Source organism: Brachyhypopomus gauderio, chromosome 10 (genome assembly GCF_052324685.1).
Source record: "Brachyhypopomus gauderio isolate BG-103 chromosome 10, BGAUD_0.2, whole genome shotgun sequence".
Classification (NCBI taxonomy): Eukaryota; Metazoa; Chordata; class Actinopteri; order Gymnotiformes; family Hypopomidae; genus Brachyhypopomus; species Brachyhypopomus gauderio.
In genome coordinates, this window is record NC_135220.1 from 18,224,933 (window position 1) to 18,248,326 (window position 23,394).

Sequence of the window (23,394 nt, forward strand, 5' to 3'; positions counted from 1 at the left end):
ACTGGTCCGTTACGGTAAAACAATATCACAACATGTTTTAAAACTCACCGACGGTAGTCCTCCTATAAACAAAATGGACAACCAACGGTGGTAACACCTTACTGTTTATAAAAAAAATCTACATTGTTCTTACAGGTTAGGTGAGCCCGACTGATTCAGTCTGTAGTCACTGAGTAAATTTACCGTAATAGCACTAAACTCAATGACTAATCCCTTAAAAAATATCAACACAGAGAATCGTTTATTCACGCGTAGAAGACGCTGCATCGCCGTATTATAATCTGGTCCCCTGAGTACAGGCGGTTAGATTTACTGACTTTATATGTCTCATGGGAGGAAAACAAGATAATTACACGTATTTAACTATTTCTGGACCGCGAGGAACCTATGCGTCCACAGCTGACGGTGTCACTGTAAGAAGTGATTTGAAGATGTTAGTGGTTAATTAAACCGAGCCGGGATGCACGAGCGGTGTTGCACGAGCAGCACAGACGACTGTTTTGGAAGTCTGCCATCGGGTTCAGCCCAACTCAAATTTTTGAGTTTGAAACCAAACAGCACTACTACCTCAAAAACAAAACCCCAGCGCTACATGTTTTTATGAGGCAAAGGTGCATCTGCACATGTCCATGTGTGTGTGTGTGTGTGTATGACCATACACAACCAGAAGCAGCTGCAGAAGCCCTGGCTCTCCATGCTTCCCAGTCTTCAGGCGAAATCCCTCTCTAGAGAGGCCTGTGATGAAGCATCGGGGGCTGCTGGCTGATCTGAGATCAGCTCCCCTGGGATCCCCCCTGCCAGTTTATCTTCATGTGTCACAGCAGGTCAGAGATTGCACTCTGGTAGTTCCTCCATCTGACCCGGCATAAGCCCAAAACACTGGTCTGTGAGAATGTTCCACTGTGCTTGAAGTATGATCATCACAACAAATTCAATTAAGCAAGATTGATATGAACAATGGACTGAGCTTTAGACAGCATCAGCTAAAGTCGGATGCTGAGACTTTAGATATCGACAAAAAGTGCAAGGATATATCACTCATAACACAATATTATGGCTTGGAGACAATCTGTAATTAAAAAAGAAAAATAACCCTGATGTAAGACTTGACTTATTTTTTTTCTCACACGTTAACTTGCTTGAAACATTCCAACAGCTCCACAGAAAACAATATGAACTATCACAGGGAGTGTTGCACCACTGTGTGTGTGTGTGTGTGTGTGTGTCTTCACAGGATCTCAAACCTGAGGGTGACCAATGGCTCACATGCAACATGGTGGCCAGCTGTGAGGAGGCGGCATGTTTTCTCCATCCACATGCTTCTCTGAAACTAAGAAATCAAAATGTTCCCTCGATTCCCATTTTCCAAAGTCCACTAGCCCAGAGCCTCGGTGTTCAGGCAGGGCTCTGCCTGCATTTAGGGTAATGGATGGAACCTTAAAATGGATTGATGTACTGAAATGCAGCCTTCTGATTCTGCAGGCCTGAGAGAAAGAGGAAGTGTAAGTGTGTGTGTGTGTGTGTGTGTGTGTGAGAGCGAGAGAGAGCGAGAGAAATTTTTACAGAGGAAGAGAATTTACAGCTGTAAATACAGGTGTGTCCTGAGAGACTAATGAATAAAAATTCAACGATGCTTTTGCCTGAAAAAGGCAAAACTTGGTCTTTGTGTGTTTGTTTCAGAATATATAACCTTGCCACTTAACCCCCAACAACTCGTCTTTGGAGATTTATCAAAACTAAGAAACTCAGTTTGGAAGGTTTAAAGTGTTAGAGTGCTATGAACCATGCGATTTGCATTGTCAAGTTTTTAAATCATGGATATTGGGGCACTGCTAGATATGTTATCCTGTGTCAATTTCAAACGTTCCAGGTGTGTTGCCTCTCCTTTCACTTACTCCCATTATACATCCCCTGTTTAAAGTTCATTACATTTAGTTTTTACCTTTTCATGTACCCATGATTTAAAAACTTGAGTATGCAAATCACATGGTTCAAAATGCACTACATAGACATTTAAGATTGTTTTGTATTACTTTATGCACGAAGGGTGGAAAAACCATAGAGGGAGAAGCAAAGAAAAGGACTGACATATTTCACATACAGTGCAGTGAAAGATCAAAAGAAATTACTATATAATCTATTGACTTACACCATTATTTTTTTGTGGTTGCCTTGATTCCAAATGGACAGTTCCAAGATGTGAATATGAATATTTAAATAATTTCATTGGAATGCATTAAAATAATCAGCATTAACATCTGTATTGTTTGTTGCACTGCATTGCATTCGTTTGATAGCACATGTCACGTTGAGGACCCCGGCCCCTCCCTTTTGGGCGTGTGTTTACGTTGTCCACGTGCATTGTCTGCGTCAGTGGATATACGTGGTTGTGGTTATGTCGTGTGAATATCTGTCTCACCTGTGACTTGTCTCGTAATCACGTGGGGCTAATGTGGTCTGTCTATTTAATGTGCGCTCGCGCAGTGTCCTGTGCTCGTCGTTGTCTAATGTCTACATGTTGCCGTGTCTGTTTATACGTTACTCGTGCACTATTGCGCAATACCTGAAGAAAATAAACGGGACGTCTGTGAGTAAAGGATTTCGTGTCTCGTCCTTTGTCCAGCCACCGAATGTCACAGCACAACATACTCATGGCCAGGTCCACGCTTTAATCTGGAGCATCATTATCAGTGGCAACATGGATATGTGTAGGTATGAGAAATGCTAAATTGCAGAGTTATTAGCATTAGGTGAGGGAACAATATCCAAAGCCCGTAGTATGAAAACAAGCTTATACCTTTCAGTCTAAATAAAAAAGTGAGAACAAAACAAACCTTTCCAGAAATTCTGTTCCATGATGTCTATCCAGAACTGCACTGCAAAAGGTGTACCAATAAAATGCAAATGAAAAACGGGTTCGAAGCGGTGGGGGGGATCGAGTGGGTTGACAGAATGGAGCACAGTGAGCATGAATGAAGCTTCCAGGAATCCAAGCTCCTGTAAACGTATGCATTGGAGCCTAAATGTGTTGGGCTTGTTTGGTGGTTTTCTTAGACTTCCTCTTTTGCCAGACATCTCATGGACACACCTGGTCTTGCTTTACAGAAAGCTGTGCAAAACCTGTGCATTTGGTGAAAAGGCCCTGCTGCCCGTAGAGCACACTTGTAACAGGCCACCAGCGCACAGAGCGGTGGGACAACCCTGCTGCAGCTCAAATTCACGTCCTTTTTGATGTCTTCCCACTCCCTGTTCTATCCCTCTGGTTTTTAACAAGTAAATAGAGAGACATTTGGTCCTAGGGAGCACACTCTGCATGTTGAAGTTGACATTAGGTGCACAATGGGATGGGAAGGTCTTGCCTGAGTTAATCTGGTGTTTTTCCATCTTACTTACCGAAACAGAGATGAATGTCTTAGCCTGCTGGTGTTTTTGGCTTCAGAACGAGCTGGACTGAGGTGGACGAGCAGGATTTCAGCCTGTATGCATGAGGAGAGAGTACAATCACCATGACACCGCATCACTCCATCAGACGCCTCTCGCATGGAACTTAAGCTCCTTATCATAGCAGCGTATCGTTGATAGCCCAAGTCTCCACATATATGTGCGCACATGTAATGTGACCTGAAATGGGAGGCACCAGATCTCAGATGCAAACAAGTTCATCCTAAAGAAACTGAGCTCGTCTCATATCTCCAGCAAGCCTGTCTGTGTGGCCATGATCGCTATTTTCATGCCCTTATAAGGACGCGGCGTGTGGTTTATGCTCGTCTCCGGCTCTGCGTCCGTGTTCATGTTCCTCTTCTCTTCTTCTCCTCTCCTGCCAGCGCCAGATGCCTCCTGACAGAGAGCCTACACATGGCATCAGAATGGAGAGAGAGACAGAGAGAAAGAGACAGAGAGACAGAGGGAGAGCCAAGCCATGCTCAGTCACCCATCTCTGCATATTGTAATAAAATATCGGCTCACCAATGTGTTGAGAAACCAGCATATTACAAACAAATCCTAAGAAGACTTATTAGCAAAATGTATGTTTTAACTTCTTTGGGCAAGGTATCTTCTGTCTCAGTTCGAGCATTTTTAAAATAATGTCTAGTCATTTTACCATCTCTCAAAATTTAATTTAGCATAAAAGCCAAGCTGTTCTGCTTCATCCTGCACAATGTTCACAAAATGTTCATGTTTTTTTTAAAAAGAAAGCATCTAAATACACACCGTTAAGTATTCCGTGTATTTATATTGTGTTGGACTGTGATGTTCAAATTAGTTCACCTGCCTTATCAACAAATGTATCACGAAGTCTTGTATCTTCCCCCCAGCGTCAGCTGAGTTTGTTTATGCGTGGCTTCTTATTCCTCTGTGCCAAACTAAGACCTTATGACTTTTGGGAATCCCACACCCATTCCAGTAATCCAGCGTAAAAACAATGTTCCCTGCCACACCATGGCATGAGAAAGTCTAGTCAAAGAACACGGCAGTCCAGTGACTCACCTCACCTCTGTGATGTCTAACGACCATACACACGGGCTTCATTTCCCTTTCGCTCACTCAGACCTTTTTCTATTGATGACTACTAAAAGACAGCATCAACACAGTCCCTTTGTTTTTGTACGGATCTTGTCAGTGGTTTTTAACTGAAGCTATATTTCATCGCCTCAAATGAATAAGCCAATATGATGTTATGTGCAAGCCAATTTTCTTTACCACTTTGTTGGCAGCTCAGGGTACATTCTTTGTTAGTTTCAAATCCAACCTTTCTCAAAGACAGCTTCAGGAGCACTACGATACAAAACGTGGACACCCTGATGATGTTGTTCTTAACGTTGCCATGTTCGCAACCGATAAGTCCACCTGTGAACACATTTCTGTGATATTTCCCTGAGACACTTTCATTACCTGTTCTGACTGAAAATCCAGTCACAGCAACATTTTGTCTCATGGGTCATGTTAGCACACAGAAGACTCGTTCGATTTCCTATCTCACTTTGACAGCAGACAAGGTAGCGTTGCTCCCTCTCCCTGTACCTTATCTGAAGAGAGTGGCCCTGGCACCAGGCAGCTCATGAAGAATCACATCTACAGATTAAACCTCCGCTGACTAACAAGTCCAGTGCCCTGCCTAATCTCCTCAGCAACCTGATCCACTCGAGATAGTCTGGAGGAGGTCTTGCTGTAGCCACTCGATACGTCGCCGGCCTGTTCTCCTGGGGGAAATCAGTCGCACAAAAGGGGCCAAACAGACAAATAAATAAGTCAGAGGTTCAATAAATCACCGATCCCTTCAGAGGAGGTGCCCTGCTGAGCCGTGGGGGTGGCAGGAGGAGAGGGAGAGCACGACACCTTGGAATAGTAGGAGCAGTTTCAAGCTCATCCCTTATTCATGGTAACATTTCTCCACTTGAGGACTGACTCCCAGAAGGCTAATGAATCAGAGAAGCTCTGGGACTGTTTTAAATTGGGGACCAGGACATCAACATCCTGCTACATCATGCCTGTTATACCACGCCAGAGACCTTAGACATTTTTTAGACTGCGACTGGCGTTTGTTTATTTGTTTAGGTGCCATATCACTTTCTGTTCCCTGAGGATGTTAGTGTTGTCCTGCAAATCACTTTATAAGAAATCTAGGCCTGAGGTGTTTGCTAACAGACAAATAAATTTTTGTTTAAGCTTTGGTATTAACATTAGGTTGGTAAAAGACAAAAAATTGTTAAGCAGAGTTAAATCATTTGCCACAACTGTTTAGGGCTCCAGCTTTTTCACTGCAGGGAGAAATTAAAGCAACAGAAATAGTGTGCTGGTGATTTTGCCAGCTGTTGTCGATCGTATGTTACGTTCTCTTTTACTCTTCTCCCACGTCTCAGCCAAGGGCAGCAAAGTGTGCTCTGCCAGCAAACACTTTCTACGAGTGGGAAGAGGAGAGTGAGAAGTCAAGGACGACGTACGAGTGCACCGAACGCCAAAGAGCAGCTCCAGCAGGCTGAGGAGAAAATTGGAAACAAGCAGTCAGAAAATCTGATACCTGTGTGTGTATGGACAGTCCTGACCTAACGACCCCAATTCATTCATGCTTATCTTTTAATGAATGGCAAGCACATCTTCAAACAAACGCTTTTATAGTCACTGAGGGAAAGTGATGTTTACTGCATATCATTGAAGGTTTCGATATAATGTTTCAGTTTTCAGGGTTCTGCAGGAACTTCAAATCAAAGAAAGCATCCAGAACAGGGAATCAGAGTTGTGGAAGACAGTCATTCATTGTCGGACATGCAAGCGTATCAGGAACAATGGGATGGGGCGGAAGCAGAATAAACCGTATCATACCAAATACAAACCCTGAAACCCCGGGCTATGCGGAGGACGGTTTTATTTGTATCAGCAGGAGATAGAGGAGCCTTTCACATCAGAGCATACCTGCCAAAACACAGCCCAAGATCCAGGGAAAGGGAGACGAAAGACCCACGAGCTAGAGGGGGCTGGAGAGCAGTAAAAGTGTTTAGGAGGAATCTTTATTTAGGTGTGGGATCAGACTCTAAAGTGAAAGCAGATGGGACCCTGGTCTGGAATAGTTTCCACTTGAAGTATTCGACTCTTGTTTGCACTATTCGGGTCGTTTGGGTCGGTTCCAGAGCTCCGAGCTCAGATGGGTTCTGATGCGTGCATTTCGGACAGCACTGCAGCAGGCCAAGGTCAGCGTGGATGAGGAGGATGGGTTTCGTATGCAAGCCCTATGAAACGTATGCAAAAATGAAGCACAACACACAGTGTCAAAGAGAAAAGTACAATTTATATTAGAAATGTAGTTCAGAGGAGCTGAAAAATAGGTCAGCTGCATCATGTGACATGAACAAGGTCATATGACATGGTTCAGTAAAACCGTATTAAAAAATCATGCATTTTTTAATACAATGATAAGACTTGGATAACAAGTCAGTTAATTGTGACTATTTTAGTCAAAACTATGCATAAGCTAAGATACAGTTTCTTAAATAAGGTTCGCTTGCAAAGTTTGCATTTTAGATCTTTGCATAGATACGTTATCATATCATTACATGGGACACACAAACGATTGTAAACACAAACGATTCATTATTTTGTGGTTCTAACATTCTCTTTAAAGCAGTATTTTCAGACACACTTACAGGGTGACAGTATATAAGACACAGTTGGCCAAGTGCCAAAAGTCTTCTGCTGAATAAATGTCCTGAAGTCCTTGTCTCATTAATCTCACTTCAGTGTGCCATCTCCAGTTGTTGGACACTTAACATTTGACATCTCAGTATTTTTGCTAAGCATCATCACTTTCGTAGCACCGTGAGACCACATCATTTCAATACTTCTCAAATCTCTGTCCTTGACATGAGTGGGCAAAGCACCCTGAGGTAGCAGAGGCAGTAGTCTGGAATCACTACTAGTGCTAGTGTGGAATCACTACTAGAGTTAGTGTGGAACCATATATTGCTGACTACATCAATCTCAAGCCAAAAGCCCTGTTGAAGAGGCATGGTGGGTGTTGGCAGTGCTTAATTTGTAAATCAAATGATGCCAGAACGCAAACAGCGGACAACATAAAATGTTACCGGATCGAGGCAGACAGTTACCGGAATGCACGCTTCAAAATTAAAGAGTTCCCGGATCCTGTTCCGGCAGGATCCAGCTCAAATTAAGCCCTTGGCGTTGGTTATTGTGGAAGTATGTTTTAGCACATAGTGCTGAGACAGGAATCAACCAAGAAGTTTCAGGAGCTTGGTGAAGGTATTCACTTTAGATGAGCTTAACTAAAGAGGGTCAGCTGCACTGAACTCATTTTAGGTTATACGTTAAGGTGATTCTGTTTCTGTTCTCCCCACCATGATACCCGAGAGGTGTCTGTGCACAAAGGGAAAAAAAAAAAAAAATATATATATATATATATATATATATATATATATATATATATATATATATATATATATATATATATATATATATATATATATATATAATGTGGTTTCTGGCAAGTAAGATCACTGGAAAGAAACAGTTTGAGGGGAGTTTTAAGGGAGTTCAGGTAGATTTGGTAAAGCTGTCCCTTTGATCAAGAAAAAAAAAGTAACAAAGAAATTTAAAACTGTCTGACCAATAATCACATACTTTCATCTGAATCTTAATCTCAACTCAATCTCAACTTGAAAGTGGTATCTTAATTGAAATAATACATTTTTATTAGCCTGTAGCCAATATAACATACATTTTCTCCAAAGAGATTCAAAAATCTCTTATGCTGGTGCATGACGCATTTCATTCTCCCACACCTGGCCATGTCATGTGCAGTCAATAAAATTAACCATGAGAAAATTCCCTGCTGCTGCCCATGACAGAACCTTCACTATAAACTAGTCTTAACCTCTTTAAATTCAATTCAGCTAGATTTAACTGAACTGAACTGAACTGAATGTGGCTCAACTTGGTCCTTAATAAATTTGGGTTATTAAAGTTGTCTTTGAGTGCATACAATCATGTGCGTGAATGTGTTTCTGCATGCCCAGTGGTGAATGGTGCTCTGTCCTGGGTGTGTCCTCTCTTTCCTTCCCTGTGTTTGTATGTCCAGTTTGTATGTACCTCTCTGCACCCAATTCAGTCCCTCAGGGGGCGGAGTCTTCTTGTTTAGAGTATGCTGTGTGCAATTGGCTGCTATTTCTTATCATTGTGTGACTGGATGTAAAAGTGCACGTGTATGTTCATTGTAGAGCGGCCTTGGGTTCCTTGAAAATGTGGTATATAAATAGAGCGTCATTCATTCATCATTCATTGTTTTTACATTTCCATGACGTGCTGATACTCAGTAATGGTCCTTCAACCCAAACTCAGTCCAGAATGATTACATCAGCCACTGGCTCACCACACCTCTCCCAGGTACAGCATGAAAGACCTGCAGGAACCATCCCTTGAAGACTGAATAGCTGTGTTGTACAAAATACTTGAATTGGAATGCACATATTTTACCCATGAGCCTCGAAGACATTAATCTACCTCTCTTATTGGCCAGGATCCTTCACCAGCAGACATGCCGCTCCCGCAGGGACACTGCAAGACTGGCATGTCCCACTTTTGCACCAGTTTCATTTAAAGCAACAATTGCAAAGACCAAAGTAGCAGGAACCCCTAACAGCTTTTTTTGTCCCCCTTGGTAAACAAAGTCTGAAAGAGGTAAACTATGGTGTGAGGGGTGAGGTGGGGGGTGGGGTGGGGGCGTTGGGTGGAGGAGGCATGGAAGGAGGCTGTGGGAGAGTTGGAGTTATGAATGGTGCCTATTTCCTGCTGTCGACCCGGATCTCAGCAAGGCAGAAGTGGGAGAGAGATGATTCTCACCGATACAGTAACAGAGCACACCACACTCACTTCTCCACTCTTCTCCAATGCCATTTATCTTGCACATTCACTCCCTATTAAGGCTGATGAGGGAGTTAGTCAGAGCAAGAGTGCTGGCGGTAACGCTCGTGACATGCAGACGTGGGAGCGGGAACCTCAGGGGGGAAATGTTTACTGTACAGGACAGCTGGGACATAACAAACCACTTTTACATGCAATTGGATAGGTGGATAGGCTCCATGGGCAAGTCATTTTTGACATTTGATTCAGAGCCATGATAAAAACCTGTTAGTGTAGATGGGAGTTTGCACTGGCAAGTAGCTGTGTAGTCGCTCCTCTCTGAATGGGCTCGCATGTGTGTGCTTGGCATGTTTCGCTAGAAAATCTGCCTCAAAGTGAACTCATTACAGAAGGTAAGCAACCATTACAATGAACAAGGACGTTTTAATTACCACAGGGGATCTCTGTTGCAGAGCATTTGAGAAGACCTATTACACACAAATATAATGAATACATCAGTGAATACATGCTCTAGGCTCCTGTTGAACATGGTAATATCCATACAAATCACTTAGGATACTAAATACTGATGACACTGAAATATATGTGAGGAAAAACAACTAGGGATGTAGAACCCCTCTTAACCTCTAAACCTGTCTTGCTTTCCGAAGCCACTTTGATAAACATGAACAGGTGATGTCTTATGACTTATGTCATCTTCATTTATAAATCATAACTCTCATGTCCACTAACACAAGCACTGAGGATGTTATCGTATGTTTATCCCAAATCATCACAAAATTTTAACAGAATATGCATTGGAAAGGCAATTTGACTGTATACGAATGCATGAATAACATATGCATGGATGAGGGACGTGGGGGTATCATCACCCAGCAAAGAAGACAGCTAAATTAAAGCACAGTACATTATCCAAAGTGAAGATGACCCATTTATCCTATCATCTACACTCACAAACAGAGGTGTCAATTCCAGGTTCAGAGTAAAGTAAAGTAAAAGTCCTCACCAGGATTTTGCTCAGGCTTCCTGGATTGTGTTGATTCCACTAATTTTACCTGGATTGCACTAATTAGAAAATCTAGCGAGCTTGAGCAAAATCCTGGTGAGGAATAACCTGGAATTGACACCTCTGCTCACAAATATTTGTATATTCACAAATTATCCTTGTAGTGTTGATGCTTTTTGCTAGTCAAAGTTTAAAAATGTCTAATGTCTAAAGATATCGAATCCAATTCGGATAATTTCTAACATGGTCATTTTGCTTGCTGGGAATCCCTCTTAAGCCAAGCCACAACATCCCACTTTTTATTTCTCTTCTGGCACATCATCAGACTTCCAAAGAGTCATCAGGACCCTGGGGCAAGAGGGGTAATTATAAACAGATGCCACAGGCCTCTGAGTCAGCTATAGTGTACATGAGTAATGACTCAGCTGTTGAACCAAAATAACAAGATGGTTTAAAACTCTTTGACTGTGATGCATCAATGGATTTGTGACTTAGTGGACAGTGATCCTGCCTATTCATTTTCTTTAAATCAAAGTCAGCTGAAACAAAATATGACCAGAAATGGTCGTATTTTACCCATATTTTACCCATAAATATTTACCCATGAATACAATACAATACAGTGACAAATCCTTAAAAATATACTGAGAAGATTCACCACATCAAAACAGAAACAGCAGTTCATGTGAAAATAATTCTCAGATTTCTCAAGATTGAGTTCTCAAGACTGCAGAATACTCAAGGCAATTTTTCCAGTGTGTTAAATATTATGTATCTTGATATAATCTCAGTTTGGAGAGATGCTAAGATGGCATAGAATACAGAAGACCTTCAATATAAAACTGAAGCACTGTACAAATGCATGTGACTATAGCAGTGTTCAGGAAGCTAGTTTGTCCAGCTACAGTTAACTGAGATCTTAAAAAATCTGGGCTCTGCAACCCTGTTTTCACAACCCCCTCTCTCTCACACACCCTAACTCTACCCAAATCCCAGGCGCGGGTAGTCATAAATTGGGAGGTGCTGACGTGGTGTGTCAGACGTATCTGGTGGAGCTCTGCTCACCTCCTCACAGAGCGCCTGGACCCTTGCCGACCCTGGGAGAGGGCAAGGCCGCCAGCATCTCCCAGTCAGGGCCACTGCTCACCGCTGCCGACACAAAGCAAATACCCCAGTTCAAGGAAAAGCTATTCTCACCTTGTATAGGCAGATCTTTCATTTGCCATGTTGTTTATTTTTCTTTTAAATGTTCCACAATTTCATGTGTTACAGGGATGATCCGCTTGGGTTTCATTTGTGATACCATGGTGATAGCAAAGCTAATATGGCTCTGAGCTCTGGTACTATTTGTATGTTAACGTGATTTCATGAGTTTATGTTTATATCTGTGTTACAAATACAAACACACATCCAAGTAGACAGAGGTTTGGGGCTAAGATGCAGAATCCTACATTTCTCTTTCCTCTTAACATTTGTGGCAGTTTAATCATTTTCACAGGATATTCAGTTTTTTCCACTTTTAAAGCCTGAACGTATTAATCAAACTGTGGTAACTGTGCTTTCACCATAGTGGTGGATTTCACTTTGAATCTGAGCTGGGTTGTTTTCCAGATCCATTAGAGTGTTACAATTATTTGCATGATATTCACTCTACCAATTTGTTATGCAACAGTTTTGGAAAACATTTGGCAGTGAAATAGTTTGGGAGACCATAATAAAGCTGACTGAAAACACTAATGCTTAATGCAGATAATTATACCAAGATATCAAATTATACCTGCAATAGCTGAAATATGGCAAGAAAGCTATGGAACATGAGACAGAATTTACTCAAAACTGAAATGACTAGATAGATTGCATGAGAAATGTAATGGCACGAACCTTGGGATGAAAATGAGTGCAAATCATAATGATGACCATTATCGGTGACTTGAGGTTCTGGGAAACTGGATACCAAGCAGTGTTTCTGGAGTCCCCAGTGACGGAGCTGATTTCATGGGTTGGGTAGGAGATTTTGAGGAGTGAGGTTAACACAAAAATAAAAGAGTGGAGGACCCAATTTCAGAAACACGCTGAAGGTCGTCTGATCTTAGACCTTCCAAGTCTGCCTTTCATTAGCAGCTTCTCTTTAGGGGCCCTTATCAAGAGGAATTTACTGCATCTCCGGAAGATAATAATTAATGACCAAATGACTTCGGTTAAAAATGAAAGCTCCTCCTTTTACAAGACTGTATTTCAGATTTCAATTAACACCATAGTCCTTGCCTTTGGTCTCTAGACTGAGCATTTGAAATTTTGAAACTAGGTATATATAGGAAGGAAGTAAAGGAAGGAATTGCTTTTTATCCAGAAGGAATGTAAAGGTTTAATGTATAAATCTATATTTAAATTGTTTAATCTAGAAACACCTTTATCCTGAACAACTTCATCTGAGTCACAGGAGTAACCCACATAACTTTTAAAGAGAAATTATAACATTTAATGTATATTTACAGTATTTAATTTTGTTTTATGAGGTTTACTTACATAAATACAGATTTACTCATGTGTTCATTTTAAATGTACTGTTCAATATCAAAATCTAAATGCCAACGTTTACAATTGCTGGCAGAAGATGCAAGTGAGGATATGTAAGGAGAATGGAATGCAGCATGTGAGTCTTCACATGCATGAAAAAATCTAAGATAGTTCTTATCTAGAAAATCGTAGGAAGATAAAGCATAATATACGTCTGACACTGCAATAGGTGACCTTTCTGTGGGTCCTTTGTGTGTTGAATACCTGAGAGCATACCTGACTGGTTAATGCTGGTTTGTTTAAGGATCACTTGGGCTTATAACTCAGAGATATGCAATCATGTAATTTACTGGCAAATGGAACAAAAGCATGTATGCAATTATTTTACTCAAATTGGACATTATTATGGATAATGGGTAATGGATAATGTGAGTTGTGTGTGTATGTGCTCATTCTTTTCCGTTATTAATGATCCAGTGTGAATGACATGATTCATTTGCAGGACGTGAATTTGCTGATGTCACCAACTGTTGTGTGAAAGTTCGAGTGTGCTCGGAAACTGCTGCAGACGCACATGGCCAAGAAACTTCATGACGCCACTCCTGTCAACAATCACGTATAAAGAGAGAGTATACAATCTGCACACACACACACACACACACACACACACACACACACACACACACACACACACACACACACTTCTCTCCAGATGGATATTTTCCAGTCGCTTTGTAATTCAGTGGCAACTGCCAGCATATGGTAAAATGTTTCAAAACATTCAATGACTCCACTAATAAATCCAGCATCAAGGTTTACCCATACATCTACACCAAACTGATAGCAAAATGATGCAATCCAGATATTCAACTATTAGTATGTGGCATGAGAAGACTTGTCACACTTTTTACAGTAATTGACCACATGATGTTAATGATGTCATTTAATTCCCGTTCAGCTGTTCAGGTTTTTATACTGTGGAAATGTTTGCTGTGTTTCTTTTTAAGCGTTTACTTTGAGTAAGCAAAACAAAATCTGATCTGTCAAAGAATACATAAGATGTCGCCAGCATGTATTTAAACCATTTGAAATGTTTATGAATAACATCAACAGACCAGTCAAAGCGTTAAACCATCATCCTGGTCCCACCTCTAACCATAATCGTTCTTTTTTCTTATGATACTCATTTGTAGTTCTCATATATTGCAAGATCACACAGAAAACCTCAAACACCGACACTCATACACATACACATACATGTAGTGTGACAAATACACTCTGTACAGTTCCTTTAAGGTAATTAGCCCTTGTAGTGTACAGTACGTTCTGCCAGGATCAGTGCAGAAGGTGTGAGAGAGTTTCTACTGCCTCAGAAGACAGAAGCGTAAGAAAACTATACGAAGAGAGCGGGAGCAGCTTAGGTAACCTTCTGAGGGCAACAAACTGTGCTGCCACATTTCCTGATGATTACTGCAGACTTAAACCATTCATGGATATTCAACAATTATGACTGCATGATAGCTAAACTATGTAATATAAGCCTTTAACAGTAAATGAATCAATAAACATGTGTGTCGCTGTGGGAGATTAACACTGCGTGCACATTCCAGGAGCTGAAGAGGCTGAAGTACAAATGGCTTTCATTCCTTCTTGTAAAAGCAAGGCTTCCCCGCGAGACTCTCATGAAGGGTGGATAGAGACCGGAGCAGTTTCCCATAATGCACAGCACATTTGTTTGTGGTCAGTTGCACTAACTAAACTGCGTGTTGATTTGTGGAAATGATTACAAGACCCATGTGCCTAATGTAATGCATTGTACACTATAGTCTATATCCAGGCACAAAGTCAGCACACCCATCCAGACTTCCTTCTGCATGAAACAGATCCACAACTTTGACTTACAGTTTGATAATACTTGTATAATGCTTATATTCTGTATGTATCCTATTAATAACCTTTCGGTTATGATTGAAGGTTAGCCATATCATTATAAGTAATAATCATTATTATCAATGATAATATTCAAGAGAATATTCAAGATAGTTTTGGACACTTCTGACCTCGGATCATTGGGTACTGATGCAGACTAACGCATAAATTAGATGGGGCTACTCTTCCTGCTAAGAAGCTTAATTAAAAAAAAATTATGGCTAACATTAAGGTTTAAAGATTAATCTTTTAATTAACTGCTAGCGAACTCTTGTGATAGTGTAATTGAATATATCATGGATTAGATTTTGGATTATCCTTTATGTTGTAGAGAATTTAATCTGTTCTGGGTCTCTGGATTATAATCTTGCTGAGCTGCAGGTGCTGTTTTCTGCTCCCATCTCACCTGGTAAAGGAGGGGGCTAGTAACACAAAGATTGTGGGTTTGTGTCCCAGGGTGCAAGTGTATGGTTTTGCAGATAAATATGTAAGTTACTGTGGATTGCATTGTCTGCCAAATACTGTAAATGTTAAAAAAAATTACAGTTTCTGATATCAGAAGAAAGCCTTCACCTTGGTAAATAACAGTTAAATGGAAAATACAGCCTCCTAACTAAGGGCAAAAGTTTAGAGTGTAATAAATTCTGTTTTACACATGCATGATTGTATGTTTGTAGCCAAAAAAGTTAATCAGCATTATTTTTCATCCTAATTGTGACTGTGATTAAAACAAATTAATCATTCATAATTCAGGACCCAGGTTGACCTGTATGAAAACATCATGTAGCAAAACGAATGTCAAGCAGCTAAACACATCCATATGTAAATGAGAGCAGTGTAAACCCGGGCTCTAATTTGTTTGTCAGGAATGTAACCCTTATTTGACTGTGATACAGAATGCTTTAACACCATACTGAGTTAACACAACCCGAGCACTCAGAGCTCTTTGCTACACCTATCACACGTCACATGTCCAACTATCCTCCAAGAACTGGATCAGATAACCTCATGCTGTTAGCTTTGTAATAGATGGTGATGATACGTTCGCTGTGAGAAAGTGATGCACCTATATCCTTACTGTCAGGGCTGAGTGTAAATCTGTGAGACAGTAGACGCAGGGCAGCTGGCGTTCTGCCAACAGCAACCTCACAGCATGGGGGTGAGACAGGTTTAGGACAAACAGCTGGGGAGAGTGATACAGAAAGTGAAGAAAGAGAGAGTGAACACAGCCATCCATGGATAATCCAATACAGTTATTGTCTTGACTTTCATAAAGTTTAGCGCCTCAACACTGCATCCCTCGTGTCACAGATCACATGCTCCTTTATTACCACACCATACTGACTGGACACTAAAATAAACTATTTGAACACTCAGACCTCTTTGCCACACCCGTCACACACATTTTAAAAGGTGACTCTCAGTAGAGCTGTAGGTTTAAACATGCATCAACTTAAAAAATAGAAACCATTTTCTTCCTAGATGGCTCCTTGGGGTTCCACACACAACAGCACAGTAATATTTAAAGAATGCAGGAAGGTCTAGTGTGAGTTATAGTAATTGTGCCATGATAACCTCATGTCCAAGGATTCTGATTCTTAATGGTAGACCTGTGAAATAATACTAGGAGTCATGGAAGCACAGGATTTAGTATACACACACTGTATTCTGCCATTCCATCATAATACGCATACACTGTTACGAAAATCCTCCATCTAGGGGTTCGCCCTATAGCCTGTTCAAAAAGGTAGCAACTGATGTCAGGAAAGACATCTCTGGATCTTAGTTTTGAAATAAGGTAAGAGCCAATAATGCAGTTTAAAGTTTTAGAACATGTAGTTTAAAGTCTGTTCAAATACCCAGACATTCAAGTAAATTACCAACATCGATACCTGTTCCTAATTTTCCATAAATATCTCAAGTCATGTGTATCCCCTCATATTCCAAGTATTCCTCTTAAAAAACAAGAAAATATTCCTTATTAGTCTGTGGGCCATTAATGGAGCAGAAATCCCTGCACAGCTATGCAAACAAACCTGGCCGCCACATTAGAAAAACATGTTGCAATTACACACATCAACATTATATGCATTTCAGGCACTGTGTCTGGTGAGTTGCACATGCAGCGTAAGACATGTTTGCTCCCTAAGCTCCCGTAAGAGCTCCCTGCTGTCCAGTATGGGCAATCGATGGAGCCGTATGTGGAGCTTGACATATATAGATCTGCAAACCAGGACTTTCTCATTTTTCTTTTTTTTCCATTCCAGAAGCCTTATTAGATTGTTAATAACATGACATGTCTCGTGCACTTGAAATTACCATAAAGACTAATTCTGTAATTAATATATGTAACCATCACTTGTATTTGATGGCTTTGTGTAAGTATTGGACACACCCTTTGGTCTTGACTGTACACAGTCGAAGGCTAGAATTGGCAACAGTACCATACTATTTCCAGGCAAATAGCTTTTTAATGAAGGACAAATTTTACTCTGACCTCTGCTAGTAACTGCTAAAAGCCAGATAATTAGAGCTTGCTTGGGCTTCAGTTGGTTTTTATATCCCTGCCCGGACTCATGTCCACAGGAAACAGAAGACTGAACAGTCTGACAAAAGAAATCAGTAGGAATTTAATGGTTTCTTTAAATATATGTACAGATGATTTCTATAACTCTGCTGCCAAGAATTTGGCAAGTGTCTTGTTTCAAACTTGTTTCAAAATGGAACCTTTCCACACTCCTAGACATCAAAAGGTCAGCTTTAAGATGTATTTTTATAAGAGCATCTAAGAATTTCATGCCCTTCTTATCCATGTATCTGCACTAAGGTGTTAGTACGGACATCTTCGCCTTGAGGCAGTGTTGGTATTAGGCATGCACCAGAGGTAGCATTAGAGTCATTAGAGGACAGGGGGTCATTCAGGAAACAGGGGGACATTCATCTGATGTAACAGTAATCTACATAGTGAACAGGGGAAAAAAAAAAGATATTTGTAAAGCTTTTTTAAAATGCCCAGAATTGATGCCAAAGGATAGGTGTTATGTGCTTTAATGTTCCAGTATCATTACCACTATTACCACAAGCTGCTTCTCTGGTGTCTGTGTTTCCTCAGTGGCATTCTGGGTAAATCTAGGAAGCATGTGTTTTGTGGGTAACTAACAGATTATTTTACCTGCACAGAACTATGCAACCACCACCCCAAGTGTCAGGAAAAAACGATCCAAACCAGCAGTGTGGGCCTCTACTTTGTTGGCACTGTACACACAGAGGTCTCTTTGCATTTTCACCAGTTACTGAACAGGCCTCCAGATACGCCTCAGATAAGCCTCAAACAATATGGCAAGAGAAAGCTTTGTCAGTTCTGCTATAATGCTGGAAGACCTTGTTTTTTTTTTACAAAGGGAGAAAAAGTACAAGAATGTATAAGATAACACTACACAATATGGGCGTCAATATCCCCATCATTTGCCTTCATATAAATAATTATCAAAACACAAAAACTCTCCAGTCATTCACATCACTGATCAAGAAGCACACGACCATAAATCCACAAAGTTAGAAATCGATGACCATACATATATATGGTGATACAAACACTACACAGCGATAAGGCATATACACTATGATCCGCATACATACAAATATACAGGAAGTAAATGTAGTGAGCACCTCTTATGCGAGGTAAAAGTTTTCCTTCTTCAGCAACAAGATGAGCATGGAACATGATGCAATGAAACAGCTGAAAAAAAAATACACACAGTCAAATCTCTTGGTGCAGTACAGTTCAAATGGGGTCCGTAAAGTATGGTGATAGCAGCCATCTTGGACATACTCTGCAATACACATGGGATTTCAAGGTTGTCATCAATATCAAAAACAAAAAAAAAGCACCAAAGTCCTTCTCCCTGGCCAGCCAGTGAGGTGACACGACACGAAAAACACGCAAATCTTCAAAAACCCAAATCTGCATTGGCTCTGATGAAGGGTATCGTCATTTCACAGCAGCATAGCGGGTTGGTTTTGTTAAATTAACCCTTTCAGTTACCAGAGACCTGTGTCACAAAGACGGCTAAGAAGCAAGACATTCTCACTTCTTTACACCATAACCATAGATTCCACAGTGGATTATGTTCCTTGTTTGAACAAAGGATTCAAGGCTGCCCACGGTGTGGAACTGGAAATAAAGTTAGATCCTCATCTCTGCCTCATCACTGGGTTCCAGGGCGTGTTCTGTGGTGCTGATCATGGAGGCAGAGGGTCCTTGAGTGACACCAAAAGGAGAGACGGCCGGAGATCTGGCCGCCAAAGGTGACAGGGATGGCGAGAAGCTGGGTGACATAGCAGCTGATGAGATAGAACCCTCGTGGCTGATGGGAGAACGTCTGAGAGACGCTAGGTGTGGAAACGTCCGTGCAATGGCAGGCTTTGGTGGAACAGATTTGGCGCCAGGGTGAGCTACTGAGGTAATGAGAGGGGGCGGATCAATTCTGGGTTTTGGATCTGTCTTGGCTTTGGGTTGGAAGGGTCGACGTGGATTGTTCGGGGGTGTACTTTCATCTTTCAGTCTGGCGATTTCTGTAAAGACATTAGCAAGAGGCTGGAACTGTGGACACCAGTTGAGAAGGTAGTCCCAGTTGTAGCTTCCTCGCAGTTCCTCATCACTAGCAACAATGGCTGTGAGGGAACCATCTACTGAAGGTTTTCCATCCTCAGGGAAGGCATAATCTTTTGAGTGGGATATGTTAAGTCCCCTGCCCACTCCAAGGTAGCCACCACCTTCATCTCTGTAGACTGGTAGTTGGCCAGAGAGCAAGGTGCCACTTAGACTTCCCAGTTTCTTCCCTTTGAACCACTGGCTAGCATCCAGAGGCCCTGGTTCACAGGAGATATCAGAGAGCTGGTCTGCATCCTGCTGGATACCTGAGTCAGGCCCCCGGGCAGAGATGTGCTCTTGCATGGATGACGTGATGCTAGCCACTCTCGGATACTCATTTATCATCCGAATCTCATCATCTTCTGCAGCTTCAGCTGATCCTCTGCCACTGGAGTGTGATGGATCCAAGGAACCTCCTCTGGTGTAGGGCCCTCCACCTCCTCCTTGATCACTAGTGAACCCTGGAAGAGTCTGGTGGTAGATGCTGTCCCCTCCTGCAGACTTGGATTCATCCAACTGTTGCAGTGCAGTGCCTGATGCCACAGCCCCAGTATTCTGCCCTTTCTTCTTGCGTCTGGATTTGACCAGATACAAAGCTACAGCAATTATGACCAAAATGACGATTACACCAAGAGAGGCTGCAATAATGCTGATCAGGAGGATGTTAAAGTCGGTTGCAAGCCCAAAGGAAGTGTTGGTGACATCAATAGAAAGCTGGGCAGTTGTGACTCTGGAGGTTTCTAGAGGACTATGGGCTGTTACAGCCATAGACATGAGGCGGGTCTCCCTTTTGGAACGGCCCCCTCCACTGGAGCTACCAGAGCTGTCCACTTTGAGGTATATTATGCCAGTGGTCTTGTTCACATCAAAGTACGGAGAGCTGTTGGGGAAGGAGTAGAGCACAACCCCATCCACACCACCATCCTCATCAGTGGCCTGCACCTGACCAATACTCTGACCTTTCTTTGCTCCCTCTGGTACCTCAAAGGCGAAAGTTGAGGAAGTGAAGACTGGGTCATACTCATCCTCGCCCGACACATAGACTTGTATAGTGACCGTAGCAGTGTTGTTCCCTGCATCTACAGCCATGGCCATGAAGTGAAAGGAATTCACCTTCTCAAAGTCAAAGGCCTGGCGAGAGTGCACCTCCCCCGTGTTCTGATCCACCACAAAGAAGTCTTTTCCATGACCTGATCTATCCGCTATGAAGTATTTTAATTGTCCATAGACACCTGTGTCATGGTCTATGGCATGCAACACCATGACGGCTGAATTAGGTGGCTGGTTTTCTCGAATGCTTGCGGTCATGGTGTCGATAGGGAAGTACGGCCTGTTGTCATTAACGTCCTTCACCTCCACGCTGATGGGAGCCAGAGCAAAATGTCCATGGCCGTCTGAAGCTTGAATAATGACTACATGGGCATGCTGCGTCTCACGGTCCAGAGGCCTCTGCAGTCTCAGCGCTCCCGTCCACTGGTCCACCGTGAACAGCATCATTTCATCTCCAGAACTTATACTGTATTGTATTTCTGCATTAGGGGCCGAATCTAAATCGGTTGCAGACAGCCGTAAGATCTCGGTACCGGCCGCAGCCTCTTCACTCAGCGCCACTATGTACTCAGCACGGCTAAACACGGGAGGGTTGTCGTTGACGTCTCTCACGGTGATGATGGCAGGCACACTAGAGCTGCGCTGGGGAATCCCACGGTCCGACACCACTACAGTGAGGTTGTAGTTAGCCGTCACCTCGAAGTCGAGCTTCTCCACTAAGATCAGTGTGCCTACCGTCTGGAAGCCGCGTCCTTCTATGAAACGGACGCTGCTCTCGATCTGAAAAGCATTTCCAATATTCCCGCTCGCAATGGCAAAATCAAAACCTGAGTTTTCCTGGGATAGATCACCATCCACTGCTTCCAAGGTCAGGATAGTGGCTCCAGGAAGTTGGTCTTCAGACACAGTGGCTCTGTATTCTGACTGATGGAACATGGGGGCGTTGTCATTCACGTCCGTCAGCTGAACCTGGACAGTGGTGATGGAAGACAGCAATGGCGTCCCCCCATCACGAGCCTCAATGACTACACTCACAGAGGGACGCTCCGGGTCAAACTCAGCTTTCTGAGTAATAAACAACGTGCCTGCAAAAGGGAAACACAACACACGCTTCAAACTTATGTTTACCCACATTGTAATGTAACTTTGTGCCATTTCATTTAAGAGAGTAAAATTTATTTACTAATACCACAAAGCCAAACACCTTTATTATAAAAACAGTGATTTGGTCCACATGACACTGCAAAAGAAAGAAATAATAATCTATCAAGTCCGTACCATTATTGGGGTCAATGTAAAATCCCTCCCTGGAAGATGACCTCACTCGATAAGTTACCCTTCCATTTTCTCCCGAGTCTCGATCTGTGGCTGTAACTGTGACAACAGGACTGCCCGGCGGGGAATGTTCTGGTAAAGTCACCTGGGAAACCACAACAGAGCAGTTGCTCACTACATGGTACTCCAGCAGAACAGCAGAACCCCATTTCACTTTCTCTCTTCCCCCTCTCCTGTAATTTAATAGCACTTTAGTAAACATTGATGTAATTTCCTTAAACCCCCCAGAGAAACAGGTTAAATGAAACCTCTACATCCACATTCATTAGGCTATTAAATTTTTCATGGCTGTGAATGCTGTTCTGTGGTTAAGGCAAATTTACTTGATCTGTCTATCAAATTTCTATGTCTATCAAAATCTTAAAAGATCATCTGTCCACACCTGATGAATAAGTGCAAATCAACACTAATTTTTAAAGGAAAAAATGCAGCTCCAAATTTTTCAAAATCCTTCAAATGAAGTGTTGGGAAAATCAATGATTCTCTTCTCTCTCTCCCTTACAATGGTAATGTTTTGCAATGTTAATATGTCTGTGATGAAGACAGATATTTTAATAGTGACACCTGAAAGCCAAGTTTCAGCAACAGTTACACTGAGCCATACTTATGCACAGATGAAGCTGTGATCCAGATGCTACCGCTGTGGTTTACCTGGTACAGGTCTTGTGTGAAGGTGGGCACGTTATCGTTCACATCCTCCACCAGTACTGTCAGATTGGCCTCACTCAGGTGCTTTGAGTCTGAGGCTTGAACTGTGAGAGTGTACCAAGTCCTCTCCTCAAAGTCTAGTGGAGCAGTCAAAAACACATTGCCAGTGTAGCGGTGGATTCCAAACTTCCCCAGCGAGGGAGTGTCCAGACGAAGTGAATAAGACAGCACCGGGCCCGAGTCCACATCGTTTCCTGTTACTCTGGTAATCTCTGTGCCGATAAGCAAGTCTGGGGTAGAGTGCAGACATAACATACTCTCAGTGGGTATATGGTGACAAGAAACAGGTATACGAATTAATCATACGTCCATAGGAGAGCAGATGGTATGCAATCACAAAGCCAGATGTGGTTGCTTTTGAGCTAATGAGAGGTAAAGTGGGGACATGACGGAAGGAGAATAATCGAATAGTACATTCACAGGATTAAGAAAAAGGGCAAATGTAATTTCTCACTCACTTTCTGGCACTCGGACGTCCTTTGGCAGAGGAATTGTGGGACTGTTGTCATTGCGGTCGATGATAACTACAGTTACTGTGGCAGAACCAGCCAGCTTGGGGCTGCCGCGATCTGTGGCTGTAATCACTAGCCTAATGTAAAAAAAAAGGTCAAACATTAAGAAACTGTCTCTTTCTAGACCCAATATCCTGCTTTGAATGAGATATCATGTCTGTCATTGTTCCTTTCCCCATGTTTTCTCAAAGAAAAATGTGTTCAATTTGGACAAAGGGTCACATTTTAAATACACTCTAAATCTTCAGCACAACCAAAAGTCCCGCCCCCTCGTGACTGTGATAGGGACAAAGGGAAAAGGTCTGTAGCCAAAC

The 23,394-nt window shown here is 42.1% G+C and overlaps 1 protein-coding gene across 1 annotated transcript in view; it reads right to left on the minus strand.

Moving 5' to 3' along the window:
- Positions 1–12,970: 12,970 nt before the first annotated feature.
- Positions 12,971–23,394, minus strand: part of dchs1b (dachsous cadherin-related 1b) — a 92,417-nt gene continuing 81,993 nt past the window's right edge. The window contains exons 18-21 of the mRNA XM_077020156.1: positions 23,027–23,157; positions 22,512–22,798; positions 21,804–21,945; positions 12,971–21,610 (exon numbers count right to left, since the gene is read on the minus strand). Coding sequence (XP_076876271.1) covers positions 19,008–21,610; positions 21,804–21,945; positions 22,512–22,798; positions 23,027–23,157 — 3,163 coding nt within the window. The 3' untranslated portion in view covers positions 12,971–19,007. The remainder of the gene's footprint in view (positions 21,611–21,803; positions 21,946–22,511; positions 22,799–23,026; positions 23,158–23,394) is intronic.